The sequence below is a fragment of the Alosa alosa genome, chromosome 10 (assembly GCF_017589495.1).
Source record: "Alosa alosa isolate M-15738 ecotype Scorff River chromosome 10, AALO_Geno_1.1, whole genome shotgun sequence".
Lineage (NCBI taxonomy): Eukaryota > Metazoa > Chordata > Actinopteri > Clupeiformes > Clupeidae > Alosa > Alosa alosa.
The window spans coordinates 4802524-4825023 of record NC_063198.1 but is presented as its reverse complement, the minus strand read 5'-3'; the positions used below and the strand labels follow the sequence as shown (position 1 = coordinate 4825023).

Genomic DNA, 22500 nt, shown 5'->3' with positions numbered 1-22500 from the left:
CCCTATAGCCTCTTTATTATTGTTTATGTCAATAGGGTTGTGTTGGTGTTTACATGAAAATAGAATAGACTTTATAAATGATGTCAAGATTCAGATATATCACAACAGCAGTTATTTATTACCATGAATAAAACAGCATCACTGATGTCAAAAAGCTGGTTTATTGTCACATTAGCTAATTGAAAATTAACTTAACTTAATATATATATATATATATATATATATATATATATATTTAATTGAATGGATATTTTAATTGTATGATAGAATTTTATATGTTAGTATGTGGCATGACAAGACAATAAGTGTTTAAATATGTTTCTGTATGTGCTCCTGTGTTTAGTAGTATCAGTGGGAGCCTGTAGAATTTCATGGCATCATAGGTTTGTTTTCAGAAATGAGTCCTGGCCAGGGAAGAAATAATTCACATAAAAATAAACCAATCACTTGGTCTCAGCATTCAGATCAAGATCCCATTTCCTCTCCGACAGCTGGTCTGAGGAAAAGGCTAGACATTTCTCGCATCCCCAACTTATCAAGATTGAACCCAAAATGTCACACTAATGGAAAAAAAATATTTCTGAATTTCTTTTGTCCTCATGCGGCAGCACCTCATTCATCTGAAATATGGTATAAATGTATATTTTTCACAATGGCAGGCAGAAATATACGTAATATAAGATTAGATAAAGGGCAGCAGACACAGCAACATACGTTCACAAGCCACAGGCACACAACCATTCACTCCTTATATACAGTGTTGGGCAAATTACTTCAAAAGCGTAATGCATTATTTATTACTTGTTACTGTAATCTCAAAGTAATTTGTTACATTACAATATTACTGTCTTTGAATTGTAAGGCATTACACTACGTTTACATTACTTTCACCAAAATAACAGGAAATATGGATTTGGTGTTCTTAATAGATCTTCATGTGTTCAATGCAGCTCATTACACGGCAGGAGGTGATGTGGTATGGCATAATGACTGAGCTAAGCTTAAGGCAAACAAAAGAACAATATAATGGTTGCAATTATGGCTTATGGGACAATGTAGGCCCCAAAGGCCAAAGGTCACTCACAACTTAATATAGTAAAATATAGCCATAGTGAAATTGCATGTTGACTTTAAATGGTTCTCATCATTGCTGGTTGCCTTTCCTTCCACTTACAGTGGTGTAGACTATGCAAATAGTTTGAGAATAATGGCTATGATCTTTGTCTGTAAAATAAACATTTTAGTTATTCTCACTGCTTGAAATGAGTAGTATAGCCTAACCATGTTAGATCTGTTGCATGAATGGCAGAGATAACTCAAATTCCCTTTCTACAGTCATCTAAACAAGGCAATCAAATTCCAGGACCAGCATAGATTACTTTTTTTAATTGTTGGATAATATTCTCTGGTGCCAATTGAGCATTTCTCAATTTTGGATTAAAAAGCAAAGTAACTTCAGTTACAGAGAATTGTACCAAGTAAAATATTACTGAAATTGTATTGGTAATGCCTTACATTACTGCATTACAGCAAAAAGCAATGCATTACTGTAATTACATTACTTTTTTAATGCATTACTCCCAACACTGCTTATATATGATGGCTAACGCAACAAGGGCTACATGCATTAAGGGCATGTACAACAGAACATATCACACACCCATGACTGAGTCAGACTGAATCGGATTCTCTTTCCTTCAGCATATCGGTCCTGTGATGTTCTGTGTAGGGTTTGCTAAATGCGTTTGCCCTGTTAGCTGTCCAGTACACAATACACATATTGCATGGTTTGCAAGGCAATTGACCCTGACTGTCAGAAACCTGTGTCTTTTTTCTTTTGTATTTCTATATGCGTGTGTGTGTGAGTGCACATTTGTGTGTGTGTGTGTGTGTGTGTGTGTGTGTGCTATTCAATTTGAGAGCTATTCAAATGCTAATTAGCAGGAATGCTCTGCAGACCATTCGATTGAAGATGGACAGCACTTCCTCGGCCCTTCCTTCATGTTGGGCGATGGGGAAGCCTACTGTTGAGTGGTTTTGTTTGCGGGGCTATTGACAGAGGTTAATCTGTGCTGAACCTTAATAAGACTGTGATAGCCATCTCGGACGCTAATTGATTTTCCTCAGGTTTCTGCGTGTGTGTGTGTGTGTGTGTGTGTGTGTGTGTGTGTGTGTGTGTGTGTGTGTACTGTATGTGCGTATCCTTCCTTTGATATGTTGCATTGTGTTGAGAGATGGGATCAGAGCCTAGAATGTAAATTCTCATTTGTAGAGTTCCTCATTTTGCACTGTGTATGGGGTCATTGTCATGTTTTCTTCTCAATTCTGTAACTGGAGTTTGATAGCTTTCACTTTATGTATAAAAGAGTGTGTTGCGTACCAGAGAGAGAAATGGTGTGTGTGTGTGTGTGTGTGTGTGTGTGTGTGTGTGTGTGTGTGTGTGTGTGTGTGTGTGAGAGAGAGAGACTGTAAGAGTGTGTGAGTATGTGAGAGATAGAGAGAGTTTGTTTAAGTTTGTGTAGACACTCAAAAGTTTTGTCTTCTTCTTCTTCAGTCAGAGGAAGATGGAGAGAATCTGCTGGCAAACTCCAACTCACTGAAGTTAGACTTCGTCGATGATCCCAACTTCAAGAACAAGGTCAACTACTCATACACAGCGGTGCAGATCCCCACAGACATCTACAAGGGCTGTGAGTACCACACTCAGATACATACAGGACTAAATTAACACTCTTAATCTGTCTGTTATATACACACACACACACACACACACACACGCACGCACGCACGCGCTGCTCTGAGCCACAATGTCATAAAAGCTGGCTATTTTTGATCACAACCAGAAGCCCTATATAAGAGGGGAAGATGACTGCCCTCGTTAACTTCAAATTAGCTCCACTTCCTCTGCCTGTGTTTCAGCAGACAGGATGCTCGGGGGAGGAGAAACAGAAACTGTGCGAAAGGTTGACAATAACTTAAAGTTTTGGGACTGCAGCACACAGTTGTCACTCTAGCATCCAGCTAATGCAAACCCAGCACAGGAGGAACAGATAGCAATTCAAGTCGACATTCAGTACTCTAGTTCTGTCTGACTAGTCATTGATCAGTTCAAGCTTAATAATGAACAAAAATAGGAATCCCGTTGGTGAAAATGCTGGCTAGCTTTTGTACAAGGTCTCAACATCAACATCGCATGCCAACAGCTGCAGCCACCGGCCATCATGTGGGCACCCAGCTGAATGGTAGGGAGTTTGGAACATTTACTAATAAAGTGTCTGCCAACAGCAAAAAAAAACAGAGCCCTCCAGTGCTATTGCAGCAAGGCCGACATTAACACAGTTTCAGCTACGGAGCAGAGTGGTGCGGGCAGAGGCAGCTAATGAAGTGGTCTGGTGGAATTATTTCAGCAGCAGAAGTGTCCAACGTGGCAGGACGGGGCCTGATTAAGAGCTGCGACCTTGGCAGGGAGGCTGGGCAGACGCCTGGGCCGTGGGGCCTGCAGAGAGGTGGGCAGAGGGTGGCCACCGCTAACGCGCCACTCCGCTAACGCGCCACTCCGCTAACGCAGTGGAGGAGGAGCAGGAGGAGGAGGACGGGGGGGTGTTTCACGAGTGGCTGCTACAGCTTAATGGGCCCGGCTGCAAAAGCACAAGAGGCCGGGACCCGTTTCTCACGGAGGTCAAAAAGCTCTTAAGTAGTTTTTTGACGCCGAGGGCCGAAGTGGTGCTCCAGAAGCCACAGAGGAGCCAGCCCGGCCTCAGCCTCAATTAACACAGGCCTGACCGCTGGGATGGAGGGAGACGGAGATGGAGGGAGGCAGCAAAGGAGGGAAGGAGGAGGAGAGAGAGGAGAAAACGCAGTCGGGATGCTCGAGCGGAGCTAGGGATGCCCTGGCATGGGTGAACCGATGGTAGCTATGGATGCAGTTATGCAGTGGTGTAGTCTACATGATAAACAGGACTATGCAGTATACCCACTTCAAATAGGCAAGGATACGTATTAACATTTGGGGTTGATCACAGTATCCCACTACAGCTAACTAGACTACACCACAGTATACCCACTACAGCTAACTAGACTACACCACAGTATACCCACTACAGCTAACTAGACTACACCACAGTATACCCACTACAGCTAACTAGACTACATCACAGTATACCCACTAACACCACAGTATACCCACTACAGCTAACTAGACTACACCACAGTATACCCACTACAGCTAACTAGACTACACCACAGTATCCCACTACAGCTAACTAGACTACATCACTGCAGTTATGTAAGCCCTGTGTCCTCAGTTGACTTGAGTGTGATGTAGGCTACTCTAAATCGCATGTCTCAAGAAAATTTAGATGCACTTTGGGAAGAGAAAAAAACATGCAATTCAATGCGTTATGTCTGGTCTGTGCAGCCAGTAGGGTGTGCGAGACCTCATTCATTATTGAGTGCTGACAAAATTTGGACATGTATTGCCATTTTAATATAGTCATGCTCCCCAACATTCACTGAAGACTTTTCATTTCATTTTCCTGTATTGTATGTTTCTATATTTAGACTGTAAGCCAGCTGCACCAGCAGGTGCTAAAGCAGCACTTTCAGGACTGGGACAAAGGCACTGGGAGCCGAGCGAAACCTCGATGGCAGTCTGAGCTTTTCAGACGGGCACAACTTCTCAAGGGACAGAGTTCAATAGCATATTTAATCACGCTGCCCTGGTGAGCCTTCCCCGGCGCTGTTCACCACTCGCAGGGCGAGCTAAAGGCTCCGCGTGCGTCTCACAGCTGGGCCCCTGCAGCCCCAGTTTGATAAGCTTGATTATGAGAATGAGGAGCGTTCAAGCGAGTGGGACAGGGCCGGTCTGCGGGAGTCCAGGGGCCGTTAAATAGCATCAGCGGGCGCTAGTACTCGCTCCGCCTCCACTGCCGCCACCACCGCCGCCACCTCGCGGGCCGCTGGCCTGCCGCCAGCCTCTGTTTACGGGCACGGGTAGGGAACCCTGCGGGGGTGTAAGCTGCCGATGCCAGCCTCTCGAACAAATCAGACCCCGGCGGTGCCGCTCGCATGCCAACAGCCGCGGCCACCGGGCATCATGTGGGCACCCAGCTGAATGGTAGGGAGTTTGGAAAAGGCCAACTGCTAACCCCCACCAAAACATGTCTTTGAGAGTGAGAGTGAGAGTGAGAGAGAGAGAGAGAGAGAGAGAGAGAGACGGAGAGAAGGATGGCTAGAGAAAAAGAGAGAAGAGAGAATGATAGAGAGAGAAAGAAAGAAAGAGAGCGATGGAATGTCTGGCGGAATGTCTCCTGTTGGAAGTGACTCAGTGTTGCTTTGGCAACCCTGCCAGCCCGGCAGACAGGCATTTGGATGTGATAATTGATATGGTCATGCTCCTTAAAAGGCACAGGTAATCTTCAATGGGCATGTACTGTTTAGGAGGCGCACACTCAATTACTTCCAAGAGAAGCAAGACTGTGAGTGGCGCTCCAGGAATACTGAAATAACCTTAGTCGCGGCAACACAGCCAAGCCTTGTGAATCACCGTTAATGTATAGCCGTGAATCACCGTTTCCGGTGCCTTGTCCACTACTTCACGGACAATCAGGACTGTGGGTATTTTATGGATCCTGACACAGAAAGACAGCCATTTTGGTGACAGAGAAGGAAGACAAAAGCAAGGCACAGTTCCTATATACTGGAAAGCAGAGAAATCAAGGTCCCAAAACTGTCTCGAGATCTTGTTTTGCTGTGTTTGTAATGTGCTTCCTCATAACCCCCATGTACTGTATATGCATAAGATTGGTTCGGCGTATCGCTGGGTTACCTGTCACGGGCGATAATAGTATTTGCCGTGTTTGTTTTCAGGCTGGTTCTGAACGAGAGGGGATGTGTAGCAGAACCTTACAGTTTCCCTCCGAGCCCCCCTCCGCGTTGCTGCCGTGTCCAGTGGCCACGCACTAGCAAGCTCCGCTCAGGACCTATCTCCTCCAGTCATGTGTGCTGTCAGGGCCGCCAGAGAGAGAGGGAGAGAGAGAGGGAGAGATAGAGAGATAGACGTGCTAAGAACTTTTTTTTTAATATGACTCAACATAAATGTGTGTCATGTTTCACAATGATTTCACAAGGCTAGACTTTTTTCCCATCAAACTCATCCAAAGAAGGACAAGAGAGGGTGTGAGAGAGAGAGAGAGAGAAAAGGAGGAAGGAGGGAGAAGGGAGAAGAGGAGAGAGAAAGAAAAGAGAGACACTTTAATAATAGAAGCCATTTAGAGTGAAGTGTTTTTCTTTTTTCGTTTTTTTCAGGGGTTTTTTTTGTCCATTGTGTTCCTTTCAGTGACTAAATGAGGCGGCATGCGCGTCCCGGTTTGATTCGTCTGCCAGGGTCCCCATGTCCGTTTATTGAGATTGAGAGCGTTCCCTCGGCTCCGTAATGAACCATTTTATGATTCATTATCCTGCCGCGTGCTCCCGCTGCCAAGCCTGCAAACTTTCTAATTAGCCCGGGTCAAACAGACGCGTGGCTTTCAGCTAATTATTGATGCCTATGGAATGGACACCGGCGGTAGAGAGGGATTCAAGGGGCGGCCACTCAAAGTGAAGCAGTAGTGGGGGTGAGACCTCCTCTCCAAGGGGTCAAGACTTGGAGGGGGGAACCGTGGAGGATGGCAGGGTGGGGGACACTTGCCCCTGCACTGATGATGCAGAATGAATAGAATTGTCAGATGGTTTGTTTTGACCACTGAGGGTAGTGGAAGGGAGGGACTCAGAGTTCCAGGTCTGTGCCACAGGTGCCTAGAGGCAGAGGGGAGTAGACTGCCCCCTGCTGTTGTATGAGGGTTATGAGGGGGAAATGGCAGACGAGTAGAGAGAGTCGACACAGACATGACCACAGCACAGAGCAGACATGGCACAAAGCAGTGGAAAAAGGATGATTATTTGTGTTTGCTTGACTGCCTGTGTTTAAGGCTGTGATCTATGCATCTGTGTGGAATGTGTGTGTAGGATTTGGGCTTCTATGGACATTTCCTTGTGTGTGTGTGTGTCTGTGTTTCTGGTCAGCACTGGCGGATAGAGGTCAGTTATGACATGTGCCTCAACCTCTAGTCTTGATCAGCACCTGGCCTCTCCCAGAGCCTCACACACCCCAGAGCCTCACACTCGCCGGCCCTCCCTCTGCTCCTCAGGCGCTCGGCATTGTGGGAAAAAGGCATCCAGCGTTTGCCAGAGAGATCAAAATTCATCCTTTATCCATTCTTCTGTCGAGTGTCTTTGATTGTTTGCACCCCCCTCTCTCCGCCAACTATTTCCAGCTTCAGTTGTCTGGATAATTTGTCTCTCTTGTTCGTGCCATGCTCTTCGTCTCGTCTCTGTGATAATTGAAGGTACCTCGAGAAAAATAAAAGAGGATGTGTTGATTGCTCTTTTGTCAGCTGAAGAGCATAGCGCTCGGGCGGCAAAATGTATTTTTTTTTTTTTTTTTACCTATTCACGTTCGCCCCAGCCATCCACTCTCACCATCTAAACGACAGCTGAAGGGGACGAAAAAGCCGCTCGCGCCGAAACCCTCTGGATTTGTCAATACCAAACGCTTCCCTAATCAAACCTAGCTGCTCCACATTCTTTATTTAGCTGTGCAGGAGGAGAAGGAGACAAGGGGGTAAAAAGAAAAGGAGAATGAGTAGTTGAGAAAGGAAAGGATTTTAAAAATCCTCCTATGCACTGCGACTCTCTTCTCTGCCCCTGACTGGGGTTTGTGTTGTCGTGCCGCCATTGTGCTGCAAGATAGAGGCAGGAAAAAGGGGAGTTATTAGGGGAGAATGGAGTGACTAATTGTGTGTGCGGATGAAAGATGGGGTAAAAGCGCGGCTTTTGCTTGTTGTCACCGAGGGGATTAAGCACCTTCCGGCAGATGCGGCGGTTGCCGCCACCACCACGCTCCTTTCTCCTGGGGAGGCGAGGAGGGGAGAGGCAAACAATACACAGACACAAACCACCACTGGGAGAAGCGCACCAGCATTCCTGCACGGGGCTGGGCAGCTGCATGCTGGACGGCCACAGGCTGTGAGTGTGTGTGTGTGAGTGTGTGTGTGTGTGTGTGTGTGTGGACAGGAAATATGAATGCCTGTGAATAAGATGTTATAAAAACACATTGTGCCAGAGAGGGTGTGTGCATGCACTTTATTTACGCACTTCAAGATAGTTTCATAACATTACAGATACACAAATATACATGCATTTCTATAAACTCAAGGTGTAATTGTGCAGTGTGCAGACATTTTATTGGCTATATGCATGTGCCTTTGTATGTGTTTGATGTGTTTGTGAGTGTGTATAGTATATGTGTGTGTGTGTGTGTGTGTGTGTGTGTGTGTTAGTGTGTGTGTGCGTGAGAGGGAGTGCGAGTGTGATTGGGGCTCTATATAACTGGAGAGCTTTAGTCTGTGAGATGGTGAGATAGTGTGGGGCGTTAGTGAGAAATGGAAGGGCTTTCGGAGCGCCAGCGATTCCAATCAGAGGAGCTTAAATGGAGTGAGCCTTCCACAGAAGACCTCCTCCACCTGACACACGAGTCGCGCCGTGCAGAGCAGAGCAGAGCAGAGCAGAGAGGAGCGGAGCTGGGATCTTCATTCCCAGGAGCCGCCAGACGCGCTGGACACACATCACAGACTCCAGCACTGTCCCCTTCGCCGTGTCCCCTTCCATGGAAAAAATAAGGGGTTGGAGTTCAAAAGAATAGATATTGCTCAGATTACTTGAAACAATCACACACACACACACACACACACACACACGCACACACACACACACACAACACACACACACACATACACTCAGCTCTGAGCTCCCTGATTTTTTAAGAAGTTTTCCTGTGGGTGTGTGTGTTTGTGTGTTTGTGTGTGTGTGTGTGTGTGTGTGTGTGTGTGTGTGTGTGTACGCACTCACGTGTTTGTTTCAAGACCTTGGGTTATTAGCCAGAACTGAAGATGCCAAACATAAGCATAGGCCTTCGGAGAGAGTAGGAGAGGGGATTGGTAATCTGTTTTTGCAAAAAGGAGGGCAGAGAGCTTTATGCTTTTTTCACTGGTTTGTTTCCATTCAGCCTCTTTTCCCCCCCCTCTCCTCCCTCTTGCTCTCTCGCTCTCTCGCTCCCTCCCTCCTCCCCTCTGTGTGAGCTCACTGAAGGGGCACTATCACTCGCTCGCACGCTAATTAGAACAGCCGGCACACTTCACTCACCACCAAGCTCACAAATTATATTCCATTTGTTTACCGTTTACTGTGTCGTTTTAATTAAAAAATCTCTTTTCCTCCTCCTGTGACACCGCTTCCTGCCCTTGCCCCCACGTGCCCCAGTGCCCTCCCCCACACCCCCAACCCCACCCCTCCACCCGCCTCTACACCCCTTTGCGGTGTCCCCCTCGCCGGTCTCCTATTTGGCTTTCTGAAGGAGCGGTGGCATTATTTGATAGAGAGCATGCGGGTGGTGGCCATTTAATTCAATGGCCTTTGCCTTATCAGCCCCGCAGTGAGCCAGAAGTCGAATAAGCACGCAAACGAGTTTGAGTGTAGAGAGAAACAGCAGAATTGTAAAGTGTGTGGGTGTGTGTGAGAGAGAGAGAGAGAGAGACAGAGAGAGAGAGAATGTTTGCGTGTGTGTGTTTGATGATGTGTCTTTGGGGAAAAGATGGCTATACATTTTAAAGGATTTGTTTGAATGAGGAATGCAACGAGAATGAAAGATTAGACAGGATATAACCCAACACCGTCAGCTTCAGGAAGAAGACTAATTCACTCTGTGCTGGTGTGTGTGTGTGCATGTGTGTGTGTGTATATGTGTGAGTGAGTGCTTTTGTGCGAGTGTGGGCATCTGTGTGTGTGTGTGCTCTTGTATTCCAGTGATATTTCACCCACCGGTGTGTGCAGGGTAGATGTGTGAGAGTTTGTTTCCAGAAGGTCAGGTTAAGCTATCATTCCCTTGTCAGTTTATCAGCCACGTCGGTGAGTAACGGTGCGTCTTCCCTGCTTTTGCTCTGAAAGAGGTTAGTTATGACAAATCTCCAGCATCCCCTAGGACCATATGTTATTCTCCCATATATCACACACACACACACACACACACACACACACACTGGCTTCTGTTGGATTATGCATTGGGTGAGTGTTGAGAAGACAGACAGAGAGAGAGAGAGAGAGAGAGAGAGAGGGAGGAAAAAGAGAGAGGAGAGACAGTGTTAATGTCATCCATACGGAGGCCGTCCAGCTGGACAAAGACTAGTCATCATGGCAGCAGCCAAGCATGACCCAGGCTGAAGAAAGAGAGAGGGAGTGAGGGACAGAGGGAGGGAGGCAGAGAGAGAGAGAGAGGAGAGGAGAAGAGAGAAGCGAGGGAGGTTGAACGTCTGTAAGCAATGCCAGAACTGCACAGAGGCCCATAAATCCCAGACCCTCATAATTGCCAGTCGTTTACTCAGCGCATGGCCCCCTGCCCATAAGAGGGAGGGAGAAGGAAGAAAGGGAGAGAGAGAGAGAGGAGGGGAGAGAGGGAGAGGAAGAAAGAAAGAGAGAGGAGGAGGAAGTAGAGGAGAAGTGCTCTATGAGAGGAACCTGAAGGGAAAGAGTGAAAGAATGTAACGTTAGACAGATGGGGATGCAGGAGAGAGAGATGAGCTTCAGAGAAAAGAGGAGGAGAGGATGGACAGACCGAGGATGGAGATGGAGAAAAGAGAAGGAGAGAGGGAGCATTGTGACATATCTGGAATGAAGGGCTGGAGAGAGAATGAAAGGTAGAACAGAAAATAAGAAGAATGAAGCAACGGACTGGTAGAACTAGTGTTGTCACGATACCAAAATTAATGTTTCGATACCGATACCAAGTCAAGAATTGCGATTTCGATACTTCTTCGATACTTTTTAAAAAATGTATTTGATTTGGGGGCCCCACCACCTTGACATCATCATCAGTAATATTGAATATACTGTAGTGTGATCATTCACACCAGTGGCCATCCCAGATTCTGCTTGACTCTCTCCACACAAACACACATGGAAAATGATGGCTTATGTCATATTTCATATATTCTGCATAATTACTAGTAAATATATTTAGCAATTTGAAAACTATTCTAAAACTATAACTATTTTTTAACTATTACACTTAGGCATAACTTTAATGTGGTGTGTAGGTCTAATTGAGTGCACATTGGTGATGTGTGTGTAATGCCTGTCACTTTAAGAGATAGCCTACGTGAGAGTAATTGACCTTGTCTCACGGTTTTAGTCTAGTGAATAAAAGTTGCACATAGCGCATAAGAATATGTGGATGCAATTAATTATGTTTTGTATGTCATTAGATAAAATAAATGTTCAAATGTACAAGTAAATGTACAAGTCGAAGAAAATCTTTCTGGGATCATAGAAGAGATAAGTGTCCTGCAATGTTCATTAATGATTTTAGCGAGCAATAATTGTCAAACGTGACCTGAGCTAGCGGGATAGTTAGCAAGGATCTCTCTTCAGATGTAAAAGTTTGACATGGTTGCTTAGCCGATTTTTTAATTGACATTAAACCCAAATAGTAGGTCCATAGACTGTATGAGTAGGCCTAAATGACCAAAATCCCACAGCCTAGGTAGGTTAGCAACACAAACTTGTGAGATGCAAGTGAGCAAATCAACTTGATATTAGCCTATTATGATGTGTTACCATAGCATCACTTGAACTAGCAGCCATGTCTCCATGTCTCGCTGTTTAGCAAGACAGCTGCACTTACGTGTGTGTGAGGAGAAAAGACGCACAGCCACAGGTTAGGGGAGGAGGCGCTAGAAGCATGCCTTGTGCACACATATGTTACTTCAAAAGAACACGGTCATTCTCAAAAGTATCGATACTAATAAAATTAGGCATCGTGACATTTTTAATTTCAGGGTATTGCGATACTTTTGTAGTATCGGTGCACCGTGCAACACTAGGTAGAACAGTGTGGGGAAGAGAGAAGGAGTGAATGAGAGAGAAAGAAAGAAAGAGAGAGAGAGGAGCTGTGCTGCATTTTGAGCACCTCTAAATGTCTCAGGAAGTAAGCTAATAGATCACCCTTTGAGCATTGTGTGTGTGTGTGGGGGTTTGGGGGCTCAGCATGAGGGATGAGTGCAGGTCCTAACATGCTAGGGGGAGCGAGGCTTGTGTGTGTGTGCGACACTAAGTGTGTGTTTGGGTGGGGGGCCTTTTTGACAGCCTGCAAATTTCCCCTCTGAGGATATTTTTCTTTTTATCAACTGTCCGGCGAAGTTGTGCCGCGTCCCACACAAATAAATCAATGGTGTGTGGGGGGTGGGGCTGTGCCTCTATTTTCTTATCTGCTCCACACTCATATTTCTACGCCAGATGACCTGCCTCGGTGTGTGTGTGTGTGTGTGTGTGTGTGTGTGTGTGTGTGTGTGTATTAGAGAGAGAGAGAGGCATTTCAACATTTGCAAACATTCACATGTGTGCACTCGTGCACATGTCTTTGTGTGTGTGTGTGTGTGTGTAGCATTAACAAACTCATCCTCACCTTGGATCAAAGACACCTGGATATGCTGAATAATTCAGTAACTGCCCACTCTCTTCTCACTCCACCATCCCTCTCTTCATTTGTCTCACACACACACACACACACACACACTATACACTATACAAACTCACCTATACACACAGGACAGCTGTACCTGTTTTTCAGGACAGTTAGTTTGGATTGAGCATTTTGGAGTCATTCTTTTTTCTCCACACACTCGTCCACTCTTGGTCTTTGTGTGTCTTCCTCTTCTCTTCCTTGAGCGGCTAATGAGCGCAATCTGAGCAGGGTTGCATGGCTTGGAATAGGACTACGCGCTAGGACTACACTGCCATAGGACGACACTGAACCCCTCCCACCACTAGTAGCCAGCAAGCGATGTGTGTCACTCTAGTAAGCCTACAAACAATGACAATAAAGCTCCGATCCTGAAAAGTCCTCAGTTTAGCCGTTGGGTTAGCTAATGTTATTCCTACTGGCTTCAACAGCTAGCATGCTAGTTACTATTCTTGTTCTGATTTGAGTGCTTGCAAAAATGATGACTGACAAACCACATCAAATGCCTGATTGTGAATGTATGATTTACTTCCATGGCAACAAGTTCTGAAGATACTGTATCTGGTCTCTGAGTTACGTTTATAGTTTGTTAAAGGGACACCAGGCAAGCCTGATGCTTTTTCTCTACGAAGCTCCCCCTAGCATCTGTATGTGTCGATACGTGTGCGAACCCTCGCTCGGTCTGAAGCTTTTTTCCTTTTCTTTGCATCTTCCATCAAGGGTTTTCGCTGCTTCTTCGCCGGCTCTGCCATTTGCAACAATCGCTAGCGTTTCGTTAGCCTGCCTCTGTGCTGGGGATGCAGGATGTAAACTGATCCTGCTTCTCGCGATGTCTGAGACTTTGTGAGACTAAAGGTCGGTGGGTAGGATACACTAAACTTGCAAGCGGGATATTCTTCCCACGGGCAGTAGGGGCGGGCGAGAGACTCTTCATTCGCCCTGTAATGAGTCATTTAACCTTATACCGACTTACGAAGATGATTAATTAACACGAAAACGTTGCCTGGTGTCCCTTTAAAGAGACGGACATTTATCGCACTGTACAGTGGTAACAAACAATTGGTCTTCTCAACAGTAGGGTGACCCCAAGAGCAATTCTTCTTTAGTGTTGCTTTAATTATAAAGGAAATGTGTTCTAACACTTGCAAGAATTTACTTCTCATCTGTTTGTGCCCGTAAGGCGTGTGTTTATGGGTGTGTGTGCGTGTGTGTGTGTGTGTGTGTGTGTGTGTGTGTGTGTGTGTGTGTGTGTGTGTGTGTGTGTGTGTGCGTGTGTGTGTGTGTGTGTGTGTGTGTTTGTGTATGCACGTGCATTCCCGGATGTATGTGTGAGTGTAATGACACATTTTCGTCATGTAAACTCTCCCCTTAAGAGCCAGATGGGTTAACAGCTCCCCCAGTCTTCACCAGGAGGGTCACATTAATCACGTTAATACATGCACATACTAATCACAGGAAGAACACTTCACATACACACTGCTCCAGAGGTCATGCCTCAGGCCGCTCCCTCTGTGCACGTGTTTGTGTGTGTGTGTGAAATTATTGCTCAGTATTATTCTACCAGAGGTGTGGTGTGTATGTATGCATGTTCATGTATAGAGCATATTGCCTTCCTTCCAGTGGTAGTTTCTCTCTCTCTCTCCTCTCTTTGATATTTCTGTGTATGTATGTGTATTTGAATGTGTGCATGTATGGTTGCGTGTGTGTGTGTGACATATTTCTGCATGATGTGATACATTGTCCACACATAGTTTTGTGTCTATGCATTTTTACGTTTATAAAATTGTGTGTATATCTTCATAGGAATGCATTTCTTAAACACACACCTGTGACAACTCATGGTGGGAGACATTATGTGTGTCTCCTCATAGATGGTGGGAGACGTGTGTGAGTGTGTGTGTGTGTGTGTGTTTGTTTGTGTGTGTGCGTACACACATATTTGTGTATGTGGGTGGGGGTTAATTGAAACTTGGGGGAGAAACGGATGATGAGGGTTTATTTGCTGAGCTGGTGGTGTTAGTGACAGAGAGGGGCAATCTGTGTGTGTGTGTGTGTCTGTCTGTGTGTCTGTCTGTGTGTGTGTGTGTGTGTGTGTGTGTGTGTGTGTGTAGCTGCACATATTTGCGTCTCTGGGGGGATGAGAGGTTGTGCTCTGTCCCAGCTCTGCTTATCGGCTCCTCCCGTAATGTAATTACATCAGAGCCGGCCACAAACTTCCCCAGCTCAGCACCTCTCCCCCTTGCTCCCACTAATCGCCCCTCTTACACCTCTTAGAAGCTCTCTCTCTCTCTGTGTGTGTGTGTGTGTGTGTGTGTGTGTGTAAAACGCTGTTGAATAATAACTGCTTTCCTCACTGAAAGAAAATGTGTGCGTATGGATTAGATGGGGTGGAGGGCTGACGAAGAGAGAGAGAGAAAGAGAACAAGAGAGAGAGGGAGGGAGAGAGAGAGACGGGATGTACATATCGCTCACATCTAAATGTGCTAACAGGAGAGATACTGTATAAGGGTGACCTTTTGGCAAACACACACACACACACACACACACACACACACACACACACACACACACACACACACGCGCATACACACACACACACACACACACACTGTTAGACGCTGACTGAAAAAGAAAACGCAAAAACACAAGATGGATGCCATCCACAGCTTAATCAGACGTTATTTACCAAACAATGTTTTATTCACATCTCCCGTTCCAGTCAGCATCTCTATCTGTCTCCCATCTCATGTGGCCATGAGGTGATCTTCAGGTGTGGTCCGACCCCCCGCCTCCTCCTTCCCTCGGGGGTTCTGCGCTGCCGCTCGGCCACCTCAGCCAAGGTCAGATAGCGGCGGCACAGCAGTGCTCCTGCGAGGCCCGCACACAACGCTGTTGTCTCCTGAAGGTGGTTGGTGTGTGTGTGTGTGTGTGTGTGTGTGTGTATGTGTGTGTTTGTGTCTCCTGAAGGTGGTCGGCACACTGCCTGCCTACATTTCCATTTTGATGTCTTTCAGAGGCGAGCAGCCACAGAGCTCACCACATGAGTAATCGCTCACATGGGTCTTTCTTTCTCTGACCCTCTCTCTCTCTCTCTACCTGTCTCTCTCTGTCTCCCTTTCTACAGTATATCTCTACCTCTCTTTCTCTGCTTCCCTTTCTCTCTATCTCTCTTTCTCTCTCCCTTTATCTCTCTCTACCTCCCTCTCTCTGTCTCCCTTTCTCTCTCTACCTCTCTCTCTCTCTCTCTCTCTCTCTCTCTCTTACTCTCTTACTGAGTAATGAAAATGTGCTTTCCTGAACTCACTGTCATGGCAGAAATAGGGAGAAACTGTGAGAGAGAAAGAGAGGGAGAGAGAGAAATGGAGAGAGAGTATGACAGGGTATTGTGAATCTTTTCTGGCATCATACTTCTGGCTCACACAGACCCACTCCGAGTCTGTCAGGCAACTGTCAATTAAGCTCCAGATTGCAAAAAAAAACTGTTCTCTCTAGTGTGCTGCAACTTTCCCCGTTAACACCGCGACTGCCACTTCCTTCCAGTGGATTCAAGCGCCGACACAAAGCGAGGCAGACGGGAGACTCCGGCAGCAGACTTCAGTAGCGCCGTCGAGAGTCATACGGCTTCTCACAAACGCACTGTAGCGCTGTGAGCACTCATGTCAAAACATCAATGTTGTTTTGAGGAGGAAAAAGAGCGAAATAAATCACCAGAACAAAAACTTCACAACAGTCAGGCAACATATGAGTATTTAAACGGCAGGTTGGGGAGAAGCTTTGGAAACATATTATGGCACATTGCTCAAGGTCTATGATACTGGATTTGACTTGACAGTCTACAAAACGCAATGTGACAATTTGTTGCAATATTTTGACATTTCAGCTGAAGTTTATGTTGTTGTGTGTGGATATAGCACCGATAGCATAGTGATGTAGAACTTACTTTAACTCTCTCTCTCTTTCTCTTTCTTTCTCTGTCTGTGTGCGTGTGTGTGTGTGTGTGTGTGTGTGTGTGTGTGCTTCAGCCCCCACCATCCTGAACGAGCTGAACTGGACCCAGGCCCTGGAGCCCGTCTTCATCAGTAACAGCCAGGAGGACCCCTCCCTGCGCTGGCAGGTATTCGGCAGCGCCACTGGCGTCACCAGATACTACCCAGGTACGCTGGCATCCTGCCCCTCACACACTACACGGGGCATGTGTGCCCTCCCTCATGCACCGCAGGGGTACTGTAAAACAGGTTAAAGGGGTAATCCATAACCCCAGAGGATCAACACCCCCAAAGGTTCCCCTCTTTTGTTCACAGAACCATTATAATGATTCTCTGCGTTTACAGTAGACTTCAGCAGACTGCTTCAGGGTGTTAGTAAACATAAATATACTCTTAGTATACCCTCAACGAATTTCGCTCCGTACGTCCTGTACAACATATTTAAATGTCATACTTAAGTGTGTGTGTGTGTCTGTGTGTGTGCGTGCGTACAGTACATGCGTACATGCGTGCGTGTGTGTGTGTGTGCATCTGTGTTTGTGTATTCCATAAATATAGTTGCCAATAATCCTAGCTTATGATGCCGCCCACCACAACAACCACTTAATTTAGCGAAGCATCTTCCATTAGTCAGCTATTATTTGGCCTTGACTCTGGAAATAGGGTGTAAAATAGGCATCTCCGCATGGGGCATTTTAAAAGTGTCAACGTTATGTATGTCATCATGACGTCAACAAGTGGTGACAAATCGCAGACTCTGTATCTAAAAGCAGTTTGAAGAGTCACCTTTACCCCCCCTCTCTCCCTCTCTCTCTCCCTCTCTATCCCCTCTGCCTGCCAACCTCTGTCCATTCCCTTTCCTCAGCCACCCCATGGAGAGCACCAAATAAGATTGATCTGTATGATGTGCGCAGAAGACCATGGTGAGTACACCGTTCCTCTTTCATAACAGCATCATGTTATGTGTGTGTGTGTGTATACAGTAATACATTATGACAGCATACTAATGCACAGTGAGGATGTGCATGTATTGTCCCCTTAATCACATAGCTGTGTTTTTGTGATGGACCACATGTTGATTGACTCAAGAGTGTGTCTGCCTAGATGAAGTGCAGTGTGTTTACCATTTCTGTTAATAGCCCAAGGCCTCTGCACGCAGAAAACAGACTGACATTGGAAGAATTATGCTGTGCAATTATGGCACAGTCAGAGAAAGTGGCAGGACTGGGCCGTGGTTAAATTGATAAATGGAGCTCAAAGTGAAAACATTTAAGTACAATTTGTTTTGTTGTGAAAGTTTGTGCTTGGGTTGGTTAAGGAGGGTTTACATGGCACAATAAGTGTTTGCGGCTGTACCTAGGTGAATGTGTATTGTTGTGCGTCTACGTGTGGATCTCTGACATACAGTATTTGCCTGTGTGTGTGTGTGTGTGTGTGTGTGTGTGTGTGTGTGTGTGAGAGTGAGTGTGTGTGAGAGAGAGAGTTCCCTGTAGTGGACTGTTGTTGAGGTGCTAACGAGGCGTCTCCTGTCAGAGTAATTACACTCCCACTGTACCGCACCCCATTGCTCTTTCTGAGAGGAGAGACCCTGCACACCTGAAGATAATTCTGCTCACACACAGCCTCCACGGTCTCACACACACACACACACACACACACACACACACACACACACACACACACACACACACACACACACGGTTCAAGTGCATATAGACACACAAACACCCCATTCCGATACCACTGCAGGACTAACTGATGATGTCCCTCTGTGTGCACCCATGGGCATTGGTGTTTTGATTTGGCTAAGTCGACTGCCTATCTGAATGAGACTTTTACTAAATGTGATAGTCTTTTACTTAATATGGACGGTCTAAATGGACTAGTCAATAATGGACAGTCTTATAGAATCACATTAATGACCTTTTGCAGTGGGTTTGTGCATAGCAAACCTCACACATTGATAATGCAATGTTGGTTAGCATATGCTGTGGACTTTAATATTCTGGTTGGTCAGTACTATTTTAACATAATCAGACTTTAGGTATGGGTTGAATTCATTATCATGCAGAAAATAGAAATTTGATTTTACTTAAAACTGCCAGATTCATCAAATTTACCAAATTCCATTGGATATCTTATTTGCAGCATGTATGTGAACCTGGTAATAGTAGTAGGTCAGTGTAAGAGCTGTATGTCTGCATGATGCAAATAGGCTTTTGTTCAGAAAAATAACCACATTTGAAAAAAGAATGTTTTGTTAAATGCGTCTTGTAAACCTGCATGCGTTTGTGTGCAGTCTCATAGAATATATCCGTAGAATCAGCCAGTGATGATGTTCAGAGGCGAATGCGTCACTGCGCGTACAGGAGGGAAAATGAGAAGACAACACAAGTGCCCGATCAGCAGCACGTTCATGTCATCTTAGCGTCACCTCTCGCCACCTTGCACGTCCCGCACAATTTCTCTCCTTTTTTATCCGTTTTCTTTTTTTCTGTTAAGTTCCGACCTGCCATTCTCACTCCCTGGCTTTTAACGGACCCCCTTTGGGGTGTCGCCTAGCAACCCCTCCCCAGCAGCGCGGAACGACAGGGCCATGGCAGGAGGGTGGCACGGCGTGTCAGGTCAAGTTTGTGTGATTACACGCCCACGCGCTTGCCCCCACGCGCGCCTCGCAAGCTCTCGAACAAAAGCCAGCCAATCACAGGGCCAGCATTATGGGCCCTACTCCAAGGTGGACCAATCCGATGCCTTTGATGATGGTGGCGGACACATAAAGGGGGCAGTAGCTGTGCTGTAGCATGGTGTACTTATGTAATGCCATTACTCACACACTGACACACACTCTCGGTCGCGCGCGCACAAAGACACACACACACACACACACACACACACACACACACAGGAGCATACACAGATGCAGTCGTATGCCCTAAAACTTACAGTGCATATGCAGATCACATGCATAGACATTCAACATTCACTTGTGCGTGTACTGCACGCACACAGTTTGATATTGTGAACAATGTAGAGAGACTGGAATACTTATACTGCTTTGTTGGAAATAGCATTTTGAAGCATCTAATCATATCCGCATTCATAAGGCTTTTAACAGGGAGATTCTATGGGCGTGTGGGTATTTGCAGAGCATCTCTTTTGTTCCTCATATACTCAGGAGATCGGGAGAAGTGCTAAGAACATCTGGCACCACTGGAGCTCCTCCAGGAACTGACAGACTGACAGGCCGCTGTACACAGATGTAATACAAAAGCACTAGTGCCAGCAACTCCCTGTAGAAGCCAGCTGACACACTCTTCAGTGGGCACACACACACACAGACACACAGTCACACGCATCGCTCAACAGCATACACATTATCCATAAACATTTCTGTCACAGTTTGTGGCCTCAAACAAGCTTTTTTAAGGTTATATGCTGTTGCCTTGTGATGGAATGTAAAAAAGGACAGAGCTGGTCATACTATCCTCCTACTCCTCTCCCCCGGTCATTGCCGCTCCCTTGTCTTTCCAACACTCTACTCCTCTCCTCTCCTCCCTTGTCTTTCCAACACTCTACTCCTCTCCTCTCCTCCCTTGTCTTTCCAACACTCTACTCCTCTCCTCTCCTCCCTGGTTTCCTCCTTGCCCTTTCCACCGCTCCCTTGTCCTCCTGGATCGCCTCTCTCCTCTTCTCTCCTCTCCTCTGTTCCTCTCCTCTGTTCTTCTCCTCTGTTCCTCTCCTCCCCTCTCCTCTCCTCTCTCCTTCTCTGTCCCCCATTCTCCTCTCCTCTCCTCTCTCCTCTTCTGTTCCCCCTCTCTCATCTCCTCTCCTGTCCTCCCTGCTCCTCTATTCCCCTTTTCTCCTGTCCCCTCTCCTCCTCTGTCCCCCCTTTTTCCTCTCCTCTCCTCCCTGCTCCTGTATTCCCCCTCTCTCCTGTCCTCTCTGCTCCTCTGTTCTCTCTCTCTCGATCTCCAGCTGTCCCCAGGATTAATGGCCCAGGCAACACTCTTAATTGTCTCCAATTGCTCTGACATTCATTATTAACATGCCTCCATTATAAAACATTTGGACACAGGTTATCCAAGATAGGCAGGAAGAGAGGGCGACAGGGGAGTGGGGGAGGTGACAGAGAGAGAGAGGGGGAGAGAGAGAGAGAGAGAGGGGACGTTCGAATAAGGCAGTGGAGAGGACGAGGGAGAGGAAAAACACCTTGTGGTTTGACAGAGAACAGACAAAGACAAAGAGGGACCGAGAAAAAAACAGATTATGTAAGAGACAGGCAGAGAGAGAGAGAGAGAGAGAGAGAGAAAGAGAGAGAGAGAGAGTGTAGGAGATTCAGCGTATGGTTTTGGGGATGGGAGGTGGAACAGGCAGTGTGTATTTGTACATGATAGAAAGAGAGAGAGAGAGAGAGAATATGAGACAGAAAGAGAGAGAGATGGGGGAGACAAAGAAAGACTTTGACTTTTAAAACCCCTTTTATTGAACCATTGTATGGATCAAAAACACCTTAAGACACTACAATGTAGCCCCCAGTCACACCTACACCATGGCATAACCACATATCACCACATGATACAGAGAAAGAGAGAGAGAAGGGGGGAGAAAGAGAGAGAGAGAAGGAGGAGGCCGAGGGTGAGTGCAGAGGGGCTGTGCACCACAGAGCACATATTGATTTTGGTGAAGAGTCCGCCCAGCTCCTCAGTAAATATTATGGCAGCTGCTCAATCCCAACAGGAGCCAGAGCTCCCACTCCTAACAGCACCTCCAAAACCTGTCCCTCAGTCTCTCCTCTCTCCTCTCTGACCGTCTCCTCCTCCACCTCAGTCGCTCCACTCATTCTACACCTCCATTCCCTCGCTCTCCTTTCATCCTCTCCATTCATCCATATTCAGCCACCTCATTTCTGTCTCTCACTTCACCCTTCCTCTTCCCTGTCTGTTTCTCATCTCTCTCTCTCTCTCTCTCTCTCTCTCTCTCTCTCTCTCTCTCTTCACCCATGTGATGTGGAGTTGACACCTTGCTTAGAGCTGTGCCTCAGTGCTGAAGCGACACCTGTCAGGAGAGCGGACTGCACCACCGCTGCGTCCAGCGCTTCGTGACAAATGTCCCCTGGCGGCCCATCCGCGCCACACCTGTGTCCCCCTCCCCACGCTGCCCGCTAGCAGGGCCGCGCGCTCGCTCACACGTTTTTTTCAGCCAAACACAGCCCGATGCCACAGCCGGCATCTAAGTGTGTGAGTGCACAAGTCTGTCTGGAGGAGAGTGTGTGAGTTCTGTGAGCTCATCTCGGCGGTGAGTCCGAACACTCCAGAATGCGTTAAGGAGCTGACAAGTGATCTGTGTGCTGCTTGCTGCATGGATTCAGCCGACACCTTGTTACCTCGACACGAGTCTACCTGAGTCTGTCAAGAGTCCGTCACACTTACAGAGAGGGCCTATCGTCAGCTGTTAACCTCAGGGAAAGAAAACAAATAGGACGAGCATTCTTTTGCTTCCGTACTTTGTTCCTTTTCAAGCCCTTCTGCTTTGTCAGTAAAAAGCAGCACAACCAAGAGACTAATTAGTGGGTAATTTGTCAGCAGTAAGTAACACTATTTTGAGATGGTAATGATTTTCCCAGTACAAAACTTGTAAGATCATTATATTTTTTTTCCTTTAGTGTTTGGCCTTGATTCACATCCAAAGTGCAAGTTAACAGTTCCGAGTTCTCTCTCTTTCTCCCTTTCGATTCCATCATATCCACGTAATGTAATCCAGTGTTCTATCTGTGCTCCCACTCTCCTCACTGAGAGAGTGTGGCTGTGGATCTGACGATCGGGGCCCCTTCATAACTAACAAATAAAAATGGGGAGGCGGCCTCAGATAAATATAGCACTGACAACATCTTCTTTTGGCTCGCCG

The 22500-nt window shown here is 46.5% G+C and overlaps 1 protein-coding gene across 3 annotated transcripts in view; it reads left to right on the top strand.

Annotated features, from left to right (window-relative positions):
- The window catches only part of cacna2d2a (calcium channel, voltage-dependent, alpha 2/delta subunit 2a), a 207768-nt gene that overhangs the window by 131087 nt on the left and 54181 nt on the right, over window positions 1-22500 (top strand). For all 3 annotated transcript variants that reach the window (XM_048254053.1, XM_048254052.1, XM_048254051.1), the window contains 3 exons: window positions 2555-2690; window positions 16633-16764; window positions 17462-17519. In XM_048254053.1, the coding sequence (XP_048110010.1) occupies window positions 2555-2690; window positions 16633-16764; window positions 17462-17519 (326 nt within the window). The remainder of the gene's footprint in view (window positions 1-2554; window positions 2691-16632; window positions 16765-17461; window positions 17520-22500) is intronic.